Raw genomic sequence first — 25639 nt, forward strand, 5'->3', positions numbered from 1 at the left:
AGCTCCTGTCAAAACACTGTAAATAACGTATTTCCACTTGGCAGGGCCTGCAGCAAAAATACTGCCCGGGGCAGGGAGCGTGCAGTGAGCCAAGGGCCACTTCCATGCCAGGAAATCTACACCCTACCCACTCAGGGACCCAGCGGACCCACCCCCCGGGGATGGGAGAGACTCCGAGTCCAGGCCAATTTCTGCCCCATCGGACAAAGGGATGGGCTTCAAAAGACCCCTCAAGTAATCTCAGGAGCAAGAAAACCGGTGAGCTGTGGGAAGGTCCTTACCAGCGCCCGACCTGGCCTCAGGGTGCTCACGGCTCTCCTGCAGCAAGGCCTTCCTACCTACTCTGGTCTCATCACATTCATCATCTGGCAGCTGAGCCTCAGAGAGGTTTTGCCACTTGCCTAGGGCTGCACAGCTACAGAGGGGAGGAGCTGGTCCGAGTAGGGGGTGGGGCCCGTCACTGAGTTCTCAGTCCAGGGGGAGGCAAGGGGGAACAGAGCAGGTGCTGGCTTTGCCACTGCGCTCCCTAGAATCCAGTCCCAGCTCTGCGGCCCACCCTCTGGGCGGCATAGGGTAAAGACCCGCCGCTCGCTTAAACCTCGGTGCTCTTGCCAGGCAAGTGGGAATGCCGGCAAGGCCCAGACTATCACTGCGGCAGCTCGGGCTAGTTCACAGAGGCCCAGCGCAGAGACATCGGGGCACTGTGGGAATCATTCTATGAGCATCTCAGAGCTCCGGAGCAATCTCCCTGGTTGATCGCTGCCCAAGTGCCCAGGCTGGTGGCCCTAAATGATCCCCCCGGGACACCTGATGAAGGCCACGCCACCACCCTCCCACTCCCACTGGACCGCTGAGCGCCTCCCAAGGGGCTTCCATGGAAGTGGTGAGTGAGCCCCGCTCCACGCCAAGTTCCCGGGCCACAGCGTGAGCTGGAATCTCCTTATAGGGTATGCTCTGAGGGCACTTGAGAACGTTCAAAGAGAGCAAGACTCAGGCAGCTCGTCGGTCTGGAAAACCGGCCTGCGGGGAAGGGGACAGGAAAGCCAGACCCACTGGGTCCCTGGAAGGGTGGCTCCTGCCTGTCCCTCATACAGGACCATCAGAGACCTTGGGAGGGAGGCGCAGGGACCACGGGGTTCCCAGGGGCCTTCTCGAGGTTGGGGTGGCTGAAAGGGAGCCAAGCTGTAGCTCTGAGTTGACAAACTTTGGGACAGCCATGGAATCTCAGCAGTGTGCGTGCCTCCTGGGGCTTCCCTCAGCCAGTGGGAAGCTAGCACGCAGGGTTGGGGAAGCTGGTGGGGTTGGGGGGTGGGTCAGGAGTCAGAGGTGATGCCTTCACCCGACGATGGCTGAATGCAAGGAGATCTAGAGAGAGGAAGTAAGTCAGCCTGCTCCCAGCCAGGGCAAACTCAGCTCCAAGCTCAGAGGACACCCCATCCCAGCACCAAGAAGACACCTTGGGCTGCCATGTCCAGGACAGCACCCCAAGCAGAGACCCCACAGGACCCCAGCAGGAAAAACATCCCCGTCAGCCCTGTTCTAAGCAAACCAGACAAATGGAAATTACACTGTAGATATTTCTGGCTTCTGTCTCTTTCTTTACTTGTGATAACAAATCAAACAAGAGAGATCCTTCTATTCTGGCTCATCTACCAATCCAATCGCTCACCTTCACAACATTCAGACTCGTATTAATTTCCATGGGCCCCAAGGACAACGAGGATGACAGTTCTAGTAAATAATAACGAACAGCTGCTTCCGAGGACGGCTGCGTACCAGGCTCTGCGCTGTTCTCTGGCGGCACTAGCTCAGTCTTACAACAACTCCCTGAGGCTGGTTCCAGTACTACAGTAAGCCCCCTACGTATGAACCTTCAAGTTGCGAACTTTCAGAGATACGAGCGTGCGTTCCATCAATGTCAGACGTGAGTGAAACCGCAGCTGGCCCTCAGCTCCTATTGTTGACGACCCTTCACCTCCACCGTCTCCCACCTCCTCTCCCTCCTCCTGCCAGTACCTCCTCTTGCCTGCTCACTCGATGCCAGCCCCTGTATGCCAGCTGTTGTACTGTACTAGTGCACTGTAAGATTAACAGTGTTTTCTTTGCTTTTGTTTTTTTATGTATTATTTGTGCAAAAAGAATTATCAGCCTGTTCCAGCACGGTACTATATAGCCGATTCTGTTAGCTGGGTACCTAGGTTAACTGTATTGGACTCTCTCGGAATGGAACTCATTCGTATGTAGGGGACTTACTATATTGCCTTTTGGTCAATGTCTCTTTGAGGGTAACTTGTCCAGTTTGAGGGTAACTAATTCCAGAGCCTGAGCAAGCTGGCAGAACTAGCTGCAGCCCAACATCCAGGCCCACTCTCTTCTCCGAGTTCATGCGAGGTGACAGCGTGCCCAGCAAAAAGGCCGCCAGGATCGAGTGCCTGTTAGAACACTCCTGACCCAGGCGATATAGGCAGCAGTGTAACGCAGGACTTCTGGGGAGGTCACCGAGGGGAAACGGACTGAGGTACGAGGCGGCGTGCCCTACTCCCTGACCACTTTCCTACAGCCTGGAATGTACGAAAAGGCAGAAGCCCCAGCAGCCGTTTTCAGCAAGGAGGTGATCTGGAGCCTAAAAGTCAGAGCGAAGGACGGTGTGGCACAAAGGGAACAGGGATCCGGGCAACGTTATGGAGCCCCCACACCAGCCCCAGGTCCCTACATCCAGCTTCTTTGACACAGAGAGAAATAAACATGGTACTGAGTTGGCCAAAAGAGTTTGTTAGGATTTTTCCATAGGATTGTATCCAATATTCCATTTTAGCCCGGGGTCCCCAACCTCTGGGCCATGGACCAGTACTTCCTGACAGATCAGTGGCAGCATCAGATTAGTAAAAGAGTGCACAATAAATAGAATGTGCTTGAATCACCCCCGAACCATCCGCTCCTCCCCTCCCCCCCAGTCTGTGGAAAAATTGTCTTCCACGAAACCGGTCCCTGGTGCCAAAAAGATTGAAATAAATATATTTTAAGCCACTGTTATTTTCAACCTGCTACTGGCAGCTGAATGCCAATCCTGATGGGTCCAGAATGAAGCTGCAGGTGGACAGGGTGCTGGAGAATGGGCACTGGCCAGGCAGAGGGAGTGGGGAAGTGGGGTCCAGGAGAGCCCCCCAAAAAAGGACAATGACCCTGCACCAGGGACTCATGGAGGATGTACTTAGGACACCAAACTTCTGCTTCTCTTTAATTCCCCTTTCTGTCCAGGGCAAGAGAAAAATTTCCTATTTGAGACACTGACAAGGTTCTTCAACATTTTAGGAAGGAAGGGTCAGTCCTCTGCACGGCTTTCTACTCCCCTCCCAGGGACTCAGAGTCCCCCTCCTCCTTGGCAGCCAATCTCATTTCCTTGCCTGCTCTCACTACCAAGAACCTCAGAACCGCCCCGGTGTACCCTCACAGCAGTGGGCTTGACCGTCAACACGGATCCTCCTCCATTCCTCAGCCTTGACTTAATCCGGTCTTACTAAGCTGTGTGATGCGGATAGAACACTAAACGGCAGGAACACCCCCAGGCTACGAAAGCAATGAGAGAAGCCCAGCTTTCTCTTTCTGGGGATAGTTAAAATGGCAAACCAGTAAAAACTAGCGCTTCATGAGTGTAAGGGCGAATTCTCTGGCTTACGTATACTTTCTGACCTTTCAAAGTGGTGCCACGTGATACAGCAGCCTTACTGGAAAAAGAGAAAAAAAAAAAAAGAAACAACCAAGCCCTCTCACCTGGCCTCAGCCTTCACACACTATCAAGCCCAGGTGAAGAGCCCTCCACAGTGTACAAATATGTTATTACACTACTTCCTCCACTCAAAGGCACATTAAATGTTCACATCCCAATTTCAAATGCATTAGAAGATTTTTAATTAGGCGTTAGAGAACAAAAAGAGAAAAAAAGGAGGTGGGGGGCAAACTCCAGGAGATAACAGGGGACGGGGAGGCGTGGTACGCTGCTGTCCACGGGGTCGCAGAGAGTCAGACACGACTTGAAGACTGAACAAGTTAGTATAGGCATATGGAGGGAGGGAAAAAAAATGGAATAGTTAGCAGTGCTTGTTTCTGGAGAATAAGACGATAGGGAATTTTTCTATTTCACATATTTCTATGTTACTGAATTATTTTCCACTGGCTTCCAAAGATTCCTTGATAAGTAGTGTCTGCAAGCCAGACTGCGTGCCAGGCTGGCACAGCCCCCAGAAGACATGGTCCACGGCATTAAGGAGCCTCTGGAGAAAAGGAAAAGCTGCCAGATATGTAATTACGCCATGAAATGGGAGCTTCTGTGCCTACGAGGTTGGGACCACAGGGCAGAGGTGGGCAGAGATGAGGGAGAGACTCTCTAGGCCTGGTAGGGTGGTCCATGAAGGCTTTGAGGACCTAGTAGCTGTGAGCTTGGTCGCACAGAGGAAAGACTGTCTACAAGAGATTGAACAGGAGGAGGGGTAAGGCAGGCTGCCGGGACAGGGTACACAGAGGAGCAGGCTAAGGGTGTGCACAGGGTGCGCTGGGGTGGACCTGAGGGTTGTGGCCCAGTTTGGAATCCTGGAGTAGGAACCAACTGCCAAGGGCTTCATGGACCCCTCCAAGGAAGGGTCTTCCCCTGTAGCCTGGACACTGCAGCCACGCTGTGACGAGATGTGACTTGTCTGAGAAAGAGCATGTGGGCATCAGACTCATCAGAGCAGAAGACAGCAAGACACCAGGGCAAAGGAGCTGCAAGGAAGCACTGGCTTCAGAAAAGATCCACAACCTGCAGCAGGGTGTGGAGGTTAAGAGAGGGACCAGGGCGCCAGTAAGCTGGGATCAGCTCTGCCTCATGCCAGCTGCGAGGCCAGGGCGAGCTCTCCTGGACTCGGTTTCCTCAGCTGTAAAGTATGGAGAATAAAAGTTGATCCGTTGGGAATTTCCTGGTGGTCTGGTGGTTAGGATTCTGCGCTTTCACTGCCATGGCCTAGGTTCAATCCCTGGTCGTGCAACTAAGATCCTGCAAGCTACACGTCACAGCCAAAATCAGAACACCAAAAAAAATAAAGTCTATCCATCAAATAAAGCTAATAATAGTGCTAATAACAGTCCTTCTCTGGATTGTTGTAGGGATTAAATTAGTTAACGTAAGCGCTGAGAGAACTTCCCAGAATACAGTGACGCTGTGTCCACATTGCTTTGAACAACTCCCCCACCCTGGTGGCTCAGACAGTAAAGAATCCACCTGCAATGCAGGAGATGTGGGTTCAATCCCTGGTTTGGGAAAATGCTCTGGAGAAGGAAATGGCAATCCACTCCAGTATACTTGCCTGGGAAATTGCACAGACAGAGGAGTCTGGCGGGCTATAGTCCCCATAAGGTTGCAAAGAGTTGGACACGACTGAGCGACTTTCACTTTCTTTTCACTTTCTCACTCCCTTATAATGAACACTCCTAGGGAGGCACCAATTTGAACAATTCCTGGGACCCAATCAATTCATACACATCCCAGACTTTAAGATTTTTTTTTTAATGTGGACCATTTTTAAAGTCTTTATTGAACGTGTTAAAATACTGCTTCTGTTTTGTTTTGTTTTCTGGGGGGCCACGAGGCATGTGGAATCTAAGCTCCCCAACCAGGGACTGAACCTGCACTCCCTGCATTAGAAGGCAAAATCTTAACTACTGGACCACCAGGGAAAACCCACGTCTCAGATTTCTAACAGTCAACCTCGGCCTAGAGGTCAGAGGAAGATAGCGCTGCCCCCACTTGCCTCCCAGAGGCCAAGGAACTGCCACAGTACAGGGACCAGACCCATCACCTGGCAGCACCCCAACCCACCCCTGAATGGCCCGCCCAGAGGTTAAGAATAAGGGCTGGTCCTTACTTTGCAGAGACACATTCACAGATGAGTTGACAGAATGATGAGCCTGGCTTCAGACCATCCAGTGGGAACAAGGTCTCCAGGAAGTGATACTGGCCAGGAGGTCATGGACACCAAGCTGCGCGACAGGTCCACAGAGATGCCCTATACTCCCCTCCCTACTCTGCTAGGTCACGTGAGCTTCCCTAATAGCAAGTTCTCAGCTCAGTGCAGCAAACCCAGAGCACACATAGGGCCTGGTGCTGCCCTTCTCAGAGACACAGGGTCTGGCCCAGGAAGACAGGTCCACAGGCAGCTCCAGCTTGGGGGAAGGAGGTCTGCTGGGGAGCAGGGGACGGGTCTAACCCCATAAACAGAAGCATGAGACTGGGGAGGCGGCTGGAGAGGGAGATGCCAGCTTCTTAGACGCAAGGATGCTCTGTGGTCTGTGAAACTGAGCAGAAGACAACGCCCGTCTCCACTCCTCCCAGAGCCAGTTGTGCGCCCGGGACCTTCACGTCAACTCACCGTCTCACAGAGTCTCAGCCCCAGCAGGCGCCTCCTCCCCAACTCAAACGGGCGCCACTTGTTTGCACTGGAGCTTCTGCAACTATAATGTGCATTCCGCTCAATGAGGGGTGCTGCTTCGGGTTCAGCAGCTCCAGGCTGGCATTCTAACCCAATCCCGGGCGATGGCCGATGGCTGGTGGATCACACTTTTGAGTAACACTCTATAGACAACTTCACTCCAGAACAACCTAGATACAGGTGGCTACTTTCAAAGCGGAATCTTAGCTTCTGGCTCTCTCTAACCCTTTTAACCCCTTCCTATTTCCCCATGTTGCTCCTTGTGTCTCTTTGCTTTTATGTGCTTGTTACATCCCCAAAGTGGCCAGAGAAATCAGAAAGCCAGCCAACGGGACCCCGACTTGTGGAGCAGTGTGGAGGGGCTGGCTCCCCCAGAGCCCAGCTTCCCTGACTGGAGTGCTTTCTATTTAAAGGACTTACGCAAGTTGACTCAGCGAGTCAAAGGCCAGGAAAGAACACCCCAGAACTGAGGTTCACAGCCCTCTGAAGCCACACAGGACTGCTCTGATGCTGGAGATGGTTTCTATTTGTAACAGCAAGCCTGAAAGCTCAAGAATAAAAATAAAACTGGCAGAACTGAAACCATTCAGCAGACGTTGACAGCACTTACATCGACTTGTGAACATTTTCCCACGCGGCCCTCCAAAATGTGGTCTCTGTTTCATGGCTACTAAAAACATCTGACACGCTCAGACCCCAACACATGCTTCCCCAGGCCCGTGTATTATGATTATATATTTTAAAAAAACACTTTTGATAATCATGCTTACAGATAAATGTGTCTAACTTCGTTCATTAAATGTATGTTAAGTAAAATGAGAATAAAAATAATTTTCAGTGTTTTGAAAATGATACAAATATCTGTGTCTCAAATTTTTAACAACAAAATCTATCTTTTAAAAAGGAATTAAGTTAAAAATCCACAAAACTTAAAAACCCAAAAGTGTTAACTTAGGTGAGGGGACAAAAATCCCATCCTTTTGCACAAGACAACATATTTTTCTAGGCAGCACAGCTTCACCTGTAGCCGTATCCCTACCACACACACACATAGACCACACCATTCCCTCAGGATGAGGGAAAATAAGCCCATAATCCTTGAGCTTCTATTAGGCATCTTAGGTCCTGTGTGCTAAGGGTCATCCCATTCCAAAGATGAGGAAATTGAGATCACACACAGTCAGAAAACAGACTAATGGCAACTCAGACCCAGACCTCTTGGCTCCACGGAAGGTTGTACTCAGCCAAGAACAACTGCAGTCTGTTCAGTTGCTAGGTCATGTACAACTCTTTGCAACCCCGTGGACTGTAGCAAGCCAGGCCTCCCTGTCCCTCACCAACTCCCGAAGTTTACTCAAACTCATGTCCATTGAGTCAGTGATGCCATCCAACCGTCTCATCCTCTGTCATCCCCTTCTCCCACCTTCAATCTTTCCCAGCATCAGGGTCTTTTCCAATGAGTTGGCTCTTCGCATCAGGTGGTCAGAGTACTGGAGCTTCAGCTTCAGCATCAGTCCTTCCAATGAATATTCAGGGTTGATTTCCTTTAGGACTGACTGGTTTGATCTCCTTGCTGTCCAAGGGACTCTCAAGAGTCCTCTCCAGCACCACATATATCCCAACAATGGACCCCAACAGCCATGTGAAAACATGGCTATGCAGAACCAACTTCCCAGCCCTATGGCCACTCTCCCCAGAGGTGCGGGGGTCTGCTATCAGAGGTCGAGGTCACACTCAGGTGGCCTTCAGGAAGTCCCTGCCCATGAGGAGCTGGCCAGCTGGGTGCCCTGGGCTCTCCCGGGATGTCAGGACTCCAAGAAACACCAAAGCAACCGATATTCCCCACGCCACTTACAGGGGCTCCAGAGGGTCCAGGAGAGGGAGCAGCTAGAAGGAAGGATGTTCACAGGTGTCCAACCCTACCTGGGCCCCAATTACCAGGAAATAAAACCAGGAGGTGCCAAGGTCAGCCAGCTGGGCCACCCTGGAGAGAGTGTGGGTGGCGAAGGGAACCCAGCTAGGGATTAATCACTGGACACCTTTAACTCCATGCTTTTTAAAACAATTTTTGCATCATGTGAATCATAAATCATGTGAAACTATTAACTAAATAACATACTTTTTTTTTTTTAAGCTGAATGGAGAATTCCACAACTCTAATCCTTGGAGGCAAGCTTACCACTCTCCCAGCCATGTGACCCCTCCCAGCTCTCCGTGGGAGAGGCGCTGCTGACCTGAGCCGCCTTCATTGAGCACAACTGTCTGAACCAACAACCCTTCCCCACGGCTCCGCCTCCTGCACCGCCCACACCCCCGCCCCCCAGTCTAAGGACTGACCCCTCACTCTCCGGCACCCCCGCACACACCCACCCAGGCCCCACACCCTGCCATCTGTCTCCCCTGCCATCCACTACTGTGTCAGTTCTGGCCAGACCCCAGCACCCCCGATAAGGCCTGACCCCAGCCTCTGACCAGAAGACCCAGCTCTTCTGCTCCAGTCTGGCCATGTCTAATTGCCCCCCTCCACCATATGTCCTCCCAGCGGGACCCTCCCCCATCACCTCTCCCATGGAGAAGCCCTCTGATGCTCCCTGACCCAGCAGCCCACGAACAGCTCACCTGGCCTTCCTCTGGCCCTACCACCCCTCTCTGACTTAACTGCTTGCCATCTCCTTTGTGGCCAAGGCCTCAGTGCTTTCAAACCACTCCACCGCCAGACAAACAAGCCCCTCTCTCAGCCCCAGGCTCCTTGTACAGGTTGTGCTCCCTGCCCAGAATGACATTCAAATACCTCACCTCCCCACCCACACCTGCGCCTGGTTTATCCTGTATCCAGAAGCCTCAACTTCCCTATAAGGCCTCCCCCAGCCCCTGCCCACTCCCCTCTTTCCATGCCCACAGCCCCCTGCCCCGTGTCCTCGCAGGCCCCCACGAAGGCACAGACAAGTCCTCCCACCCTCCAGGCTTGCCTGTGAGCTTGGGAACACTGTCACGGTACCCCTTCAACTTCAGATGCCCAGCGCCCAGTCCTCCATGTGCCCTGGGCACATGGCCTGATCTTGGCATCGATCTCTCTTAGCCTTTCCTTTCTGCTGCTTCTTCTGCCGCCCAACCTCCTGCCCTGAATGGTTTGTGCAGAAAAAGGGAAAGGAACACACAAAGAGCTCCAATATCTCAGGCAGCAACAACTCTGGAGAAACCTCCAGGAAGAACCTGCCGCCCGCCCTTCACTCCTGCAAGCTGGGAAAACATATTTACTTCCTCAACCTGCTTGAGAAAGAACGGCTGCTCCAGAGACGGGGGGTTTCGTAATGTCTGAATTCTCAAGGAATTTGGAAGGAGGACCACAAATCTACAATCAGCAACTGTACTTCTCACGCTTACAGCTTGCTCATTTGCATTTTAAAATAAGACTCCAACCCCTCTCCTGCTAACACCCATCTCCTGCTCCCCCCTGCACTTTGAAAATAACTGGTGAAAGACAGCGCTCGGAACCTGGCGGGGCAGGCGGTGGGATGCAAAATACATTTTCCTGAGGATGCTGAGGCTGAAGGCGGGTGGGAGCACATAGGCACGACATTCCCACCGGAACTTCTTCCACTAAATTCAAGGTTGCCCTTGAAAAGGGAGATGGGGTCCAGGGACGGAAAACTCACCAGCTTCCCTCCCAAGCCTTCCCCGTGGATCAGGTCAGAGTGAAAAATGTTCCCTGGAAGGGCGTCTTGCAAGGCTGACGTTTTAGCCCCAGGCCACAGATGACTCAAGTGTCGTGGCATGTTTTCTCCCGACAAAGGCTCACTGAGTGGAAAGGCCGTGATAACGTGCTGTGCTCAGCCCTAGGTCACTCAACACCTAGAAGTTTTGGGAGCAGAAGGGGCTGTGAGCTTAACCCTACCTCTCAGCCAGGCTCTGTCAGGTGGACGAGGCTCATCGCCACTAGCCAGGCTCACCCTGCCTTCCTCCAGGAAGCCTTCCTGATTTACGAAAGTGGGGTAAGGACCCTCCTCCATGCCTGTGCCTACAATCCATGCCCACGATTCCCTACCCTCTTTGGGTCTGAATGCCAACGGTAGGCTTCAGAGAGCTGAAGGGATGTGGCCTGGGCCCATGCGAGTCTCCAGCACCTACAGCCTGGGACCCAGCAGGTAAAGGTTTGCTGAATCCTATTGCAAGGGGTGGCGGAGAGGGGCAGTCTTCCCATCCAGCATTTGCCGGCTATGAGGGACCCTCACGCTCACTGGGGCTTCCCCTATGTCTCAGCTGGTAAAGAATTCGCCGGCAATGCAGGAGACCTGGGTTCAATCCCTGGGCTGGGAAGATCCCCTGGAGAAGGGAAAGGCTACCCACTCCAGTATTCTGGCCTGGAGAATTCCATGGACTGTATAGTCCAAGGGGTCACAAAGAGTCAGACACAACTGAGCGACTTTCACTTCACTTCACGCTCATTGGCTCAGTGAGGCCACCTGTCAACACCTGAAATGGAGAAGTCAACGGGGTCTGTGTATCCAGCACCCTCATTACAACAGTACAGAGGGGAAGCTGAGACAAATAGGGACCTGCAACCATCACCATCACGACAGGCACCCCCTGAGGACACGGGGTGGCCGGCCTCTTGACCCATTCTCCCCACTGTGCTCTAGCCGAGTCCCAGCACTGATCACAGGGCGGGACTCCCAGTCCTCCCAGCCCTGCTGGACTTGGGCTCACCTGGGGCTTCTCAGGCTTCCTGAGCAGGTAACGGCAGGCGATCATTATTATCAAGCATCTCTTGGCCTAACAGACCCAGTCAGGGGAGGCCAGTTACCCTGCAGACGAGCCCACTGCCAAGGCCTTTCTGAGTCTCAGCGGAGGCCCGGACCCCAGGGTCCAAGTCGGGCAGGGCTGCTGATGGCCTGAGAGCCGGGCTGCTGACCCCGCTCTCTGGGGCTGTGTCCGCCTCAGGGCCTGGTTCTGGGAAGCAAACGGGGTAACACTCTAAAGCATGGGCCTTCAATCCAAACCCCCAAAATAAATGTTTAAAACTCTGTATCTATTTGTACATTTTCAAGCTGACATCTAAATTTCTCATCATAAGTTTAAATACTTGTAGAGGATGTAATTTCCAACATATTGTAAATATTAACATTTCAAAATAAAACTGTTACTGTGTCTCTTTCAAATGGACCCAGTGGAATTCTAAATACCATAGCAATTCAAGATCCACCGTCATCCATCTTAAAATTACAGAATTGGACGCTTCTTAAACACTTGGAAAGATAGCAAGGCTCCTTCTGCCTCCTCAAACTCCAATTTCCAATCCACAACCCTGAGACATTTCTACTTTCAGTGTATTTCGTGTTTGAAGGCCTTTTTCACTGATTAGTCTAACATACTATGAGACAAAAAAGAAAAATGTATATAAATGTCAATTTTTTAATTTCATGTAACCATAAAGCTCTAAGTATCAAAAATTTTCTTCTGGATTGAATTATTATTACAACTACTATTAGCACATAATTGATCAATACAGCAGAAATATAAATCTATATAGGTAATAATCATAAAAATTAAACTTTATTAGAAATAAATCTTAGAAGAGATGAATGGTAATGCTTTTAAATTATTTCACAAACCCACAGATGACTATTACCTACTGCCAGAATAAAGCAGAGTTTATTATCAATTCTATCTCCATTTTTCAAATTTTATAGTGCTGAAACCACCTAGTCAAATAAATAGATGGAAAGAGATTTACCATAGCAAATTCTCTAAATTCCTTCAGAATTATATGACAAGAATTACAGTAATTTATTATCAAAACTCAATTTTTTTTTCCCAATCTGGATGCCATTTGTTTCTCTTCTTGTCCTTGCTGCACTAGTTAGGACCTGCAATATAATATTGGATATAAGGAGTGAAAGCATCAGCCGCTCAGTCATGTCCGACTCTGTGATCCCATGGACTATACCCTGCCAGGCTCCTCTGTCCATGGCATTCTCCAGGCAAGAATGCCATTTCCTTCTCCAGGGGCTCTTCCCAACCCGGGGGGGGGGGGGGGCGGGGGGAGATGTTTTTTCACCATTCCCGACCCAGGGAAAAAAGTTTATTTTTTCAGCATTACATACGATATGAGCTGTAGAATTTTTGCACAATGCCCTTTATCAGACTAGGGAAGTTTCCTTCCACTAGACTGCTTAGGATTTTATGCTGAATAGATGCCGGACTTTGTCAAACGTTTTTTCTGCATCTAAGGACTTGTACCTAGAATATAGAAAGAGTTCCTAAAATTTAATTTTTAAAAAAACCCCAACTTTTAAGTGGGCAAAAGATTTGAATAGACACTTCACAGAAGATATACACGGATGGGCAAGAAGGACAGGAAGAAGTATTGAGCATCATTAATTTTGAGGGAGACGAAAATGGAAATCACAAGGTCATACCGAAGTACAAGTACTAAAATGTCTAAAATTGAAAAGACAGAGGATACAAAGTGTTGGCTGGAATGTGGAAGAACCAAAAGCCATGAGATCAGCTGTGGGAACGAACAGATGAGAAGCCGAGGGTCTGCAAAGCTAACTTTCATCAGTGTGTTCCCACCCCCGTCTTGGAGAGGTCACACACAAATGCTTCCTTCTAGCAAATGGCATCACTGCCTGGTAGACAGTGGTGCCCAATAAATGTTAGCACTCATAGTGCTACTCATAGTGTTACTACTGCTGTTCAACAGCAGGAAGAACAACTCTTGTGACCAGGACACACTGCAGGTCTCATTTTACAGTCTTGGTTCCTGAACCTAGGTCCCAACATCCTTTTTTTAAAAAAATATTAACAGGAGCCAAAGCCCAGGTAACAACAGGTATGAAAGCATGTAGTAAGCAGAGCAATCTATAAACATGCAGGAGAGACCTGCAGAAAATCCAGAAAAACCATGGGCTTTTCAAATTCAAACCGCACTCAAATTCAACTCCACAAACTTAACCAATCCAGTTCCTTGAGGGGAAAATTCTGAGCCTCAGTTTCCTAATCTCTAAAATGGACATGAAAACACCATTCACATCACTGAGTGGCTGCACAAAGTGGGACCATGCCCTTCAGAGCACTTGACGCAGGAAATACTGAGTGGCAGCTGTGGCATGCTCACTCTGCTCCTTCCTCTTCAATCACTGCCACCCAGTGACTGGCAAACGCCCATCGCCAGCATCCAGGGGCCCACCAGCCTGGGGTCTGCTGCACAGAGGCTTGGCTGATTTTGAAAAAAAAAAAAAAAAACCAAGTGGCTTGGTTTCCAATTTCTTCAAAGAGTTTTTACTCTGTATCCTGAAATTTCAAGTTCTCCAAACATGCAGGGATGCCAGGAGGAGGTGAACAGAGAGGCGTCGTGGTGGGTTTTATTTTTAGATGCTGGCGTGGAAAGCGTCCAGCCTGCCTTCATGCTGGTCCCCAGCCGCCACTTCCTCCCCCCAAGTCATCGCCCAAATGAACAGCAGACCCATCAAGAAAGATTTCACAACTCTTCTTCTGCCTGGTACATTCTAAAACAATGGCTCCAGTTCCCGTTCCACCCAGAGACTAAGTGGTTTAAAGGTCTTGGTCTTCCCGGGAAGCCATGAAACGCAAACACACTGACCCCTGGGTTGGCCCTCACATCCTGAAGCTCCAGGGGCTCCCTCCGCCTGCCCCCCTCCTGTCCCTTCCCATGGGAGAGGTGGCATCACACTGGGTTATAGTCTGGGATCTGGTATGAACAGGGATCAGGGACTGGGGACAGAGCCTACTTCTTCACCTTTTAAGCAGCGACTGTTCATGAGCGCATGAATTCATTGCCTCTAAAAACGGCTCCCGAGAGAAATTTCCGTGTGGACCCTGATGGAGGCTGTAGCTAACCTCCAGGAAGTACCTGGCCCTTCACAGTGACCTCCAGCTATAGCTTCAACTACGGGTCTAGGCTTTGGTGGTGAGTACGCAGCATCTACAAAGGATCGGGGGCTCCCAAGGAAACCATCAAAGATGACTAAGAGAAGAAATTAAGCCAAAGTGTCCTGGAGCAGGAGACACCAGGCTCCAGAGGGACATGAATACAGCTGCACCTGCTCTGCCCGCTGCTGGACCCCAGGCAGGCATTACCAATCCACCCCGCAGCCATTCACAGGCTTTAAAATCCTCCAGCAGACACTACTAATCAATCAAAAATGGCACTGAAAGCATTACTTTTGAGTATCCTTTGGACCTCTCCCTTTCGATAGATGGAGAAACTGAGGTCCACAGAAGCGTTCGGCGCAGATCATGGAACAGCAGAGCCAAGATGAGGCAGGATGAAAAACACACAGCTGCTGAGAAGCTTTTAGAAACTACCTCCTCTTCCAAAACAAACCTCAGCCTTGGGGTGACAAGTTCAACCCACAAGCTATGAAGAGGGAGACCAGGAGGAAGAATTCAGCAGCCGGCCACCACAGCGGCCAGACAGAGGTGCCCAGCCCCACCCCACCCACCACCCACACCCTGTGGGTCCCAGGGGCAGAGCGGCTTGAGGGCACCACCCCCTGAACCTGCCAGGTGTGGGGAGGGGGGTGGGGGCTGAAGTTAACAAGGTGGATTCTGAGAACTTCTCAGCAGCCTGTATAAAAGCCTTCCTCAGATATTCTAGTGGGTGTGCAGGCTCCCATCCGCCCTGATGAAGCCCTAGTCTGGGCTCCCCTCTCTGCAGCCCCAGGTGGAAGAAGGGCCCCCCAGCCAAGCTGCACACACAGGCAGACTCACCCTGGGCAGGGACAGGAAGCCCAACTAGGATACCCTCAGGACTCACCAAGTACCTGTTAGGTGCCAGGCAGAACCTCTGGTGCAAACATCACAGCCTGCCCCTCATGAAGGGTCTGAGGGCATCTTCATGTCCTCTCAGAGAGAAATGGCCCCCTTCTCATCCCTCCACGAGTCATAACTGTCAGGACAAACGGAGCTGGCCAGCAGGCACCCCTGGCATGTCCCTACCCCTCCCCACTCTCAGACAGACCCAGCCTCCTGGCATCACTGCTGCTGCCGAGCTTGTCATCCATTTGGGGCCCACCGGGCAAGCTCCACACCCCAGGAGAGCTTCTCTCTCCAACCATCGTTCCTTCTCCAGCTAATGAGCTCATCTCACGTGTGTGTACGTGTGTGTGCTCAGTCATGTCCAACTCTCTGCAATGCCAGGGATTGTAGCCCACCAGGCTCCTCTGTCCATGGGGTTCTCCAGGCAAGAATACTGCAGTGGGTTGCCATTTCCTCCTCCAGAAGATCTTCCTGACCCAAGAATCGAACCAGCATGTCCTGCGAATCCTGCATTGCAGGCAGGTTCTTCACTGCAGAACCATCAGGGACGCCCCAGTGAGCTCGTGACCCAAGTCCAACCCAGAGTGAGGCGACACGGGGCATCAGGAGCCCCTGCTGACTCAGTCCATGCCCCCAGGGGCCAGGGGAACATCTTGAAGATCAGATGCAGCCACTGAGAGCAGAGGAGGACTGACAAGGGGGAGGGGACGCACCCTGGGGCGGGGAGAAGAAAGGTCTATGGAGATGACACCTCTTGGGTCATGATACAAGGATGGTCCAGGTAGGAGAAGGCTCATCCCCAGAGGGCTAACAGCTGAGGCAGACACCCAGGGGCTGGGGTTCCCCTGAGGATGGCACAGACGGGCCACAACAGCACCCAGGACCGGGACGTGGGGCTATGCCCCCTCACGCTGCCCACCCCAACCCAGGGTCCCACTGCTCCCCCACCGACAATTCCTCAACCCCTCCAAACAGCCAGCCCCAACTCCTGTCCACCCTGGGCAGCAATCATGTTGATTCCACAGAAAGAGAAGTTAAAACAAGAGCAGGTGGAGAGAGGCCAAGCGCCCAGACTCCTCCAAGAGCGGGAAAGGCAAGTGCTGCAGGCCCTTCCACCTGCACAGCGGCGAGGGCACTGTCTGTACTCACCTGCACGACTTCTATGCCTCGCTTCCTGTGGAGAAAATCAAAGAAAACACAGGTTACTCCAGCAGGGAGTAAGTACCCTTCCAGCACCTCCACCACAGCCAGCTGGAGGCAGGGCGGCGGCCACACCTCCCGGGATAACCTCGCTCTCAAGGGGGACACTTATGAACCCCCAGCCAGTCCTCGGAGCCACCTTCTGGCTGAGAGAGAGGGCTGGGTGCCCAGAGGAGGCTGGCTGGCGTCTGCCCATCTGGCCCACAGCCAGCCGTCCCCCACTCCAATCCCGGAGCCTGGGCCTTGTGGGCACAGCTCCAGCCTGAACCACCAGAAGAAGACCCTCCGCCCACCGATGGCCTTAAGCCAACCACCCAACCCCACTCCCACCTGGGCACCCCCAGGTCTGCCTCAGCCCATCCCACTCCAGCCCACCCACCCTCCCACAAGGACCAGGCTCCCAGGCCCTCCAGTCCTGCCCGGCTGCTAATCCACCACTGGCCATCTCAGCCCCCTGACACCCCACCCACCCTCTGACCCTGGTTCAACCACCACGGCCCTCACCAGTATCCTCCCAGGCCTGGACCTTGTCCCCCTGCCCCTGACGTCTCCCTCACAATCCAGGACTGCGTGCCCTAACTCACCCCACCCCACAGAGCCAGGGTTGGGGTCCAGATCCCCACAGAAGCACACAAAGGCTCCCTGCTCACTCGCCCACCCACATTCCTTACTGCAAGCAGTTCGGGGCACACAGGATGGGCTGGCTACTCTAAGCCTCAGGCCTCACTCTCCATCCCAGCCCTTCGGGCTCGGTTCCGACAGATACCGTCCCGGGAAGCCTTCCCTGACTCGCGATGCCCTCTCCCCGCCCGTGCATGCAGGGTGAACTTGGGGCACCCCTCCCTCCCAGTCTGTGGTTATGGAGCAGCAATGGGTTGTCACCTGTGGGGGAGGAGCCCACATGGACCTCAGACACCACAACAGCCAAGCCTGTGTGCACTTTCCTGAGAAGAAAGGCTGGGCCCCCCTCCCCACCACCGCACACCCCCCTGATGCTCAGAGGAGGCTGTGACCAGGTAAGGTCAGGATCTGCGGTTCCCTTGCCCACATTGCCTCCTTGGAGCAGCGTTGGGGTCAAGTTCACTAACTGCACCTGCCCAGCATCCAGACGCCCCCTGAACTTTAGCACATGAGGTCGGTTCCTGTGCCCAGCCTCGCCCGCAGGGGACAACGCAAATGAAACAGCCATGGCTCGGGTCACCAAGGGGCTCACTGCCTGAGGGAGGCACAAAGCCCTGGGGAAACCTCTGGGCCACGGTGAGCAGACCCATCACCTCACACAGCACAGCGGAGGGGACACCTCCCAATCCTGGCATCTGTCATTTAACGGCTCCCACAAGCATTGCCCAGCATCTTCCAAGCACCAGGCACCAAGCCGCAGTGCACGAGGAGGCCCCCATGTGAGATGGTAAGATGCAGCAGAGGCATGACCGAGTCACACGGCGGGACACGCCTGCCGCCCACCCCTCCACCCACAGCACCTCCCAGGGCCTGGGGCCCCGAGCAACCCCAGCTGAAAACCACAGTGGCCGATGCTTTCAGGGTCCCCACTGCCAGCTGCTCTGCAGTCCTAGAAGGAACTGCAGCCAAAGCTCATCTGTCTCCCTGATTTCACGAAGGGTCGGGCTGGACACGGCAGCAGGGACCACGGGAGGGGGACGGATGGTGTCACGGGGAACCTGCGCCGCCTCCAGGCATCGGCTCGCAACCTGCACCGTTCCTTTCTGAGTCCCAGCATCCCCGCCTCCATCCCCGACAGTCCTGGCCCCCCGGAAGCACCGGGAACAGTAACTTGCCACCGTCACTTGCCACATGACTGTGACTGGCCAGGTTAGGCTCTGAGTCTCCTCGCCTGGCTCAGCCCCTGCCCCCAGCCTGGACGGAAACCTCCAACAGCTGAGGGAGAAAGAAGCCTCAGGAGATGAGACTCCAGACAGAAAGACGGACAGCCTGGAGGAGACGGGCTCCTGTGCACATAACCTGCGCCAGGTGGACGGGGTTTCTCCAGGCACTGGCCCGGCCTGGCTTCTCCCTCTGAGGGGATTCTCTCCACATCCAGATTACCCCGGCACGCGGCTCTCACGTCCTTAGGAAGCCAGGTGCTACGGTCACTTCCAATCTGTCCACATCACACAGCCCAGAAGGTGCCCACCCTCCTCCCCCGCCCTAAGAAACAAACAGGACTCCAATTTTGAAAACGGATGGAACACATAAAATAAAAGAAACAAACCACAACAAAAAAAGTGGTCTTGAGGACAGACTGAAAGCCTCAAGTGGGGCCGAGCTCCCAGGAGCCGGAGCAGTTTCTCTGCAGCTTAAAGTGTTAGAAACAGGATAAACAGCGCTTCTGGCAGAAAGAGGGGGCTCGGCTCCCCTTTCCACATGCACCCAGCCACACGTACACCAGACACGCTCACGGTGTGAGGAGGGAAGGCCCACTGAGCACTCTCAGCGCCTTCCACAGCGATCGCCCATTACTCTGACCGGCAAGCTAAGACCCAGCAGCCTCCGGAGAACAGCTGGTCTCCCCACACCGTGTGGTCATGGCACAGCTGGTTCAGAGGCACCAAGGGGGGCAAGTCTCGTCTCCATGCCCCAGGGCCTCAGCGTAACAGGGGGGCCTAAGGAGGTGAGCGGAAAACCACGTCCCTACGGTGGTGGCACGCCTCACACTCGGGAGAACAAGGTCTAAGCCTGCCGGGTCAGGCTTCTGCACCTGGAATTTCTGCAGCACAAAGGTATCAATAGCCCCGTTTCCCAAGCAGCAGGCTCCTGAAATCTGGTCCTAACCAGAAAGTTCAGAAATTAAATTGTGACACCAAAGGAGAAGCGGGAGGAGGCGGGGCAGGAGGGAGGGAGACGGGAGTGAGAGAAGGGAAGACAAAGCAAGCCTGCCGCCAACTGAGGAAACTGCTTCTCCTGAAAACCCCATGGCCTCACCCCACAGACACTCTTGGACAAGCAAAGCATTTGGGGCTGCAAATGTTAACTGCCACACTGCCCGAGAGAGCAAAAGCTCGCAGCAGCTAAACCCCCCAAGAGGGGCCGCTATCAAATAGCAAGCGGTCAAAGGAGTACCACGCAGCAGTTTAAAAGAACGAGGAAGTGCTCCGGGCCCTGGAAGGCCTGCATTCTCTCCAAGATACTGCTATCAGAAAGCAAGATGCAAACCCTGTGGGCCGCACATGGTTATTTGGGTTCAGAACAACATCCTGGCATGCTTGTGTCCATGCAGAATGAATCTGAAAGATCAACCAGAAAACAGCTGTGGCCTGGCCTCTGGTCAAGAGCAAGGACAAAGGTGTCTGAGAGGTGAGGGGAAGGAGACCTCCTTCTCACTGTGCAGCCTCATGCTGCTTGAGTTTTGTGCCATGTGCCTCTAAGGCTTGCCCCCAAACTAGAGAACTGCACGTTTTCAATGAAAAAACAAAACAGTTGCCAGCATTCCAAGGTCTGGCATAAAGATGCCTGATGTAGACACGGGTCAATCAACCAGTTGATGAAGCGGAATAGAGGAGCTCAGGATTTATCTAGAAAAGCCTCCCAGTGCTGCTCAAAGGGGAGCTGCCATGTCACCCTCTCCAGGGCCTGCCAGGCATCAGAGCATCCAGTTAACTGGACATCTAAGCCCACTTAACTACTTGGGTATCTGAGAAACAGATATGGAGGGAACTGCAATGTTAAGGTGGTGCTAGCTATAAAGAACCAGCCTGCCAAAGCAGGAAATGTAAGAAACACGGGTGCGATCCCTGGGTGGGAAAGATCCCCTGGAGGAGGGGATGGCAACCCACTCCAGTATTCTTGTTTGGAGAATCCCACAGACAGAGAAGTCTGGTGGACTACTGTCCATAGGGTCGCAAAAAGTCAGACACGACTGAAGTGACTTAGCGTGCACACACACAGCGGTAAAGTGACGTGTGCTTCTTTTTGTTTTCTGGTAGTTTCTAAGTTTTCGACAAGGAGCATAGATACTATGAATACTTCTAAAATTAAAGGAAAAAGTAACAATAAAAAATAATTAAAGAATTTTACCTAAAACCTGTACCTCAAGAAAATCCCAGCTCTAAAACTGTCATTTCCTTGGTAAACACTGGATTCATAAGCTTTGGACAGAGGCCTACCTCACCACTCATAAACTTGCTTTCCCAAAAGCTGGCTATCCAATGAAGGGAGAATTTGCTTTGCAAAAGGGACCTACGTTCCCAGACATCCAAGGAGAGCATACTCTTGGGGAATTTCAAATCCTTCCAGACGTTTCCAGGGCAGGTATAAGACCCAGGGCTGCAGGCAAGAGAAGCACTAGCAAGGGAGAAAAATCAGCAAGGGAGAGGGGATGACACCCCATCAGAGGTGTCCTCTGCCCAACAAGGAAAGAAAAGTCCTGTGATAGCTAGGAGAATTTCAGAAGCTCTGAGAGAACAGAGCAGCGGCAGAAGAAGAGGGAAGTTTGCCAAACAGGGGGGCTCTCAGGTTCATCAAGAAACACTTTCTCACAACGGGCACGGCCACAGCCACCGGCCTCCCCCCAAGGCATGGCGGAGGCTGGAGAACCCCACTGCGGAGGGAGGCTGGCCAGGCCGCCCGGCAGCGATCTCACAGCAGAGGGGATCAACCCGGAAACAGGGGCTTCCCCCACCACCCCCAGTGGGCATGGAGAAAGAGCTAAAAACCACTTGGAGATGGCAAGTGTGTAATTATGTAAGTGCAAAGCCAGGCATCACTCGCACCCCAGCCAGCTCGGTAATTACCAGATTTCAGGATCCCCGAATAACACGCCCTTTAGCACTACGAGGCCGGCAGGCAAACCCCCCACACCCCCATCTCTCCCTGGCCAGCAGAAGGCAGGGTCCTCGAAATGTCTCCTGAGGACTCGGGGCTCCCCCAATGGGCGGCCGGGCCTCCTCTCTCACCTGTGCATGGAGGCACACTCTGGTCCCACGGCCCCAAATGCCACGCCAGCATCACCACCTAACCCACGGCCCAGGTCAGCTCCTGAGGGTCCCTCCTGGGCTCCCACCCTCCTCGGAGCCCCCACGCCCCAGCACGGTGCACTGACATGGAGGCTGCCTGGCTCTGGGCCGCTGACCCCTACTAAGCTAACAGCTAGTAAGGTGGATATTAATGGTGTCCACCAGTATGACAGTTCTCCTCCTGGGCACTCACTCCCTTGGACACACACACACACTCACCAGGCTAGGCACAGCTACATGGCTTGCTTTGGCCAAGGAAATGTGCACCGAAGTGACCCATGTCACTCCCAAATAGAACCATTTGATGGCTGGTGGTTGGCTCTCCAGCCTATCCTTCTATTGCTCAGAAACTGTGGGAGCATGGAGGCACAGATGGTCCCCAAAGCCATCCCAGATGCACTCTTAGAAACCTGGCTGGGTGGCTGTGAAGACAGTCTGGGAACCAGGGAGGGTAAAAAAAACTTTTTTAAAGACTTTTTATTAAGAAGACTTTCAGCTTAGGAGTAGTTCTCAACCAGGGCAATTTTGCCCTCCAGGGGACATTTAGCAACACCTGAAGGCATTTTTGATTGTCACACCTGGGGCAAGTGTGCCTGGCATGTAGAAGGCAGAAGCCCTACAATGTACAGAACAGCCCCTGAAACAAAGAACCATCTGGCCATGGTGCTGAGAATATGAGAGATGCCGAGATGCAGAGGACCAGCGCTGAGCACCCCCAGGGAGGCCACACCCCAGGGAGGCCCCCAGCCCTGGAGAGTCACCGGGGCCCAGAGTGGACTCTGAATGAGTTATAAATAAACCTGCTGTCACCAACCTCTCCGGAGGCTTGTTACTGCAGCCTAACCAGGCCTATCCCAACAGACAAACACTCCTTGAGGAAATAGGGCTTGTGTCCTCTATCTGCACCCCAGATCCCTAGCACAGGCATTTGGAGGTGCCATACACAAGGACTGGGAGAGTAGCGCAAGCCCCTCCTTTCCTCAAACTCTCCTAAGAGAGACCCTGTGCTGTAAAAACACCCAAGCCTGACCTAACTCTGAGTCTGCACAAGCTGGTCCTGCTGTGAAACTCCCATCCTTAGGCAAACTCCTGCTCGTCCATCAGGGGCAGCTCAAACATCATACGTGCTGAGAGGCTGTTCCTGGCCCCTTCCCCGGGCAGAAACGATGGCCTTTTGGCCACAAGGCCATGGACACTTAAGGCCACTCTGTGCTCAGTCTGGGGCCATGAGCCCCTGAAATCTGAGTCTGTGCTTTATTCCAGCCGCTCCTGCCCACCACTGACCCCTCCCCGACACGCCCGGCAGGCGCTGGCAAGTACTTCCCGAATGAGGGTACCAGGCTCCACTCCATCCCTGAGCACCCCTGCCTGTCTGCTTCCATGGCTGCAGCCTGGTTCACTCACCTGGTTCACTCACTGATGGTTTCATAATTTGGATTTCCCTTCTCTTAGCAGTGCCAGAAACTGAAATGGCCCAATACAAAGGCAACATACGAAGAGAATTTTACAGCCAGGACAAACACTGGAATTGTTTGGACAGCTCCAAGAAAGAATCAGATGAACTGAAAGCTAGCATACGTCTTTTTACTTGGAGGGCAGTGGGGGTGGGGGGGGCGGGGAGTGGTAAGGGGGAGTGTAAAACCGTTCTCAAGACTGGACAGTCACCTACTCTGGTAACTGAAGCCGTTCCCCAATACGAGGTGCCCCACCTGGAGGCAGGCAGGCCAGAGGGTCCTCGCAGAGGCATGAATGAGTCAGCATGCTCCTTCAGACCTAGAACAAGCCCACAGGATCCCCAGAAGCGGCTTTTCCTCGTGAACCCAGGAGATGGGCGAGAGGCAGGGTTAGTGACTCACTTTCCCTCACCTCCAGGAAGAAAGCAGAACCGCCCGGGCCCAAAGGGCTTAGCTACAGAGACACATGACAGTATGGAGCCAAGACGCTCTAAACGCCCACTCCTCAATTTGCAGGGTCGGGAAGTTGAGGCAGGGGCGGAGACAACCCAAGAATGTGCCCCGCTGCCTCCAAACCGTCTTTGCTTCAGATTGGAAACAGCCCTGACTTTTCATCTGAAAACAAATGTTGAAATTCCCTTAATGGCGCTTGACACACCTTCACTTTTCAGTGTAAAAATCCTCTACTTGAAATTCTTTTCAGATCTTTGACTACCCCCTTGCACGCAGGTGCTATAATTTTTCCTTCTCATAGTCAGGGAGGGGCCCTAAATTGCAGGCAGGAGGGTGTTACCAGGAACAGGAGACCCACAGGGGCATCAGGAAGGGTTGGTTCCAGCGCCTTCCGCCACCCCCAGCTCTGGGCCGGCAGTCACTTGCCGTGGGGCTAATAATGACTCAGTCGGTTCTCTGCTGAGCAGTTTCTTATTTCCAAGAATGCAAAGTCATTTTAACATTAGCCCAGTGATCAAGGTAAGCTCCAGCAGGAAGGGAGGCAAGAATCCCTGCGTCATATTTCTGTCCTTTGGACTCACTTTGGGAGGGAGAAGCCTGCCCAAGGTCTGGACTGTTTTCAGCAACTCTCCTCAAGGTACCACACACGCTCAAAATAACTGCACAAGCTTGAGCCAGACCTGCTTCTGGGATGCCAACACTCTTTTAAAAGCTGCATTCCACAGCAGATTAAGTATCTCCATCTACCCAGATCCTGCTGCTAGTATTCCCTTACCACTGAAAGCTCCCTCCAGGCCTGAGGGCTGGAATCCAAGACCAAGAGAAGGGTTCTTTGAGCCACCTTCTGTGGCTGGAGGTGGGGGGAGGGTCGGGGGGAGGAGGGAGGACTGGGAGGTATCTGTGCCCTGTGCTGTCCTGAGCCTCCAAGCACAGGGGCGCAGAGTTCCCTGTCATTAAACATTTGCTGACCTTCTCCACCCAGCTCTGGGCTGGCCTGGGAACAGAGGGGGCCCCCCTCCCCGCAAGCCACAAGCTCTGCCTAGAGATGCTGGGAGCCACAGGGCCCTTGAACAGAGCAAGCCTCTGGAAGATGGCAGTGACAGGGGAAGGTTTCTGAAGACTGCCGCTTGAGCTGAGCTCCAGGCGCAGCCAGGAGGGCAGCTGCAAAGCACCAACACCAGCTAGGGCAACCCCAGGGCCTCTGGACACTGGGGTTCCCTGGGCCCCTCTGCCTCAAGCACAAGGCTGCTATCACATCAAAGCAACGGTGAGGTTGGCCCGACCCCCAATCACTGAAAACTTAAACCACAGCACCTGAATCAAATATTTTCCCAACCCCTATCTACTTGCAGGATGGGGAGTGGGAAAGCAGGCCCTGGGAGTCAAATACCAACCTTATCCATGGGTCTGCGACTAAGGGTAGGGAGCCAAAGCCTGACTCTGACCTTGACCCAGTCCCTCCCAGCAGGAGGTTCCGGAAAAGGCAGTGCATTGGAACACTGCACTCATTTCCCATTACTGTTGTAACAAATTACAACAAAGTAGAGCTGAGAACAACCCAAGTGTGTTCTCTTGCAGCTCTGGAGATCAGGCGTCTAAAATGGGTCAGCAGCTGAGCCATGTTCCTTCCTGAAGCTTGGGGAGAAATCACGCCTTTGCGGTTTCCAGTTCTAGAGGCTGTCTGCATTCCTTGGCTTGTGGCCACATCATTCCAATCTCTGCTTCCACTGTCACATCTCCCTCTGACCCTCCTCTTATAAGGACCCATGAGATTACACCGGGCCCTCCCAGGTAATCCAGGATTCTCTCCCACCTCAAAGTCCCTCTGCAACATAAGGGACCATATTCACAGGTTCTGAGGACACCTGAGGGTAGCCAGACATTATTCTGTCCAGACGTTATCGCAACATCAAGGCTCTTGCAGCTCTGCCATCCCCTGCATCCCAGACACCCCCTCAAAGTGTCCATGTGTGGGCTGTGGCAAACTGACATTTGTCCAGAGGTTCACTGGGGGCCTCGACAGTCACCAAGGGGGAAACGAGCTAAGCCCCTACACTGCCCATGGGACTCTAAAGGGGGCACTGGGTATAACCAAATATCGATACAGGGGTTCTTGATGGGAAGAAGGCCCAGGCCCTGGGTGTCAGAGACCTCAAGCCCCAGGCCTGGAAGTCTTAGCTGTATAAACTGGGGGAAGGGATGACATTCCTGACCCTGGGGTCCACCTCTAGGCCTAAGAGAGGTGCTCAAATCACCGAGGCTTTCCTACCCCCAACGCCGAGGCCACCTGGCTCCACTGAAGGCCACAGCTTCAAGC

General features: G+C 53.0%; 1 protein-coding gene across 2 annotated transcripts in view; it reads right to left on the reverse strand.

Moving 5' to 3' along the window:
• ITPK1 (inositol-tetrakisphosphate 1-kinase) overlaps nucleotides 1–25639 on the reverse strand; it is a 155592-nt gene that overhangs the window by 100642 nt on the left and 29311 nt on the right. For both annotated transcript variants that reach the window (XM_018066174.1, XM_018066175.1), the window contains one exon: nucleotides 16395–16419. In XM_018066174.1, the coding sequence (XP_017921663.1) occupies nucleotides 16395–16419 (25 nt within the window). The remainder of the gene's footprint in view (nucleotides 1–16394; nucleotides 16420–25639) is intronic.

Source organism: Capra hircus, chromosome 21 (assembly GCF_001704415.2).
Source record: "Capra hircus breed San Clemente chromosome 21, ASM170441v1, whole genome shotgun sequence".
Lineage (NCBI taxonomy): Eukaryota > Metazoa > Chordata > Mammalia > Artiodactyla > Bovidae > Capra > Capra hircus.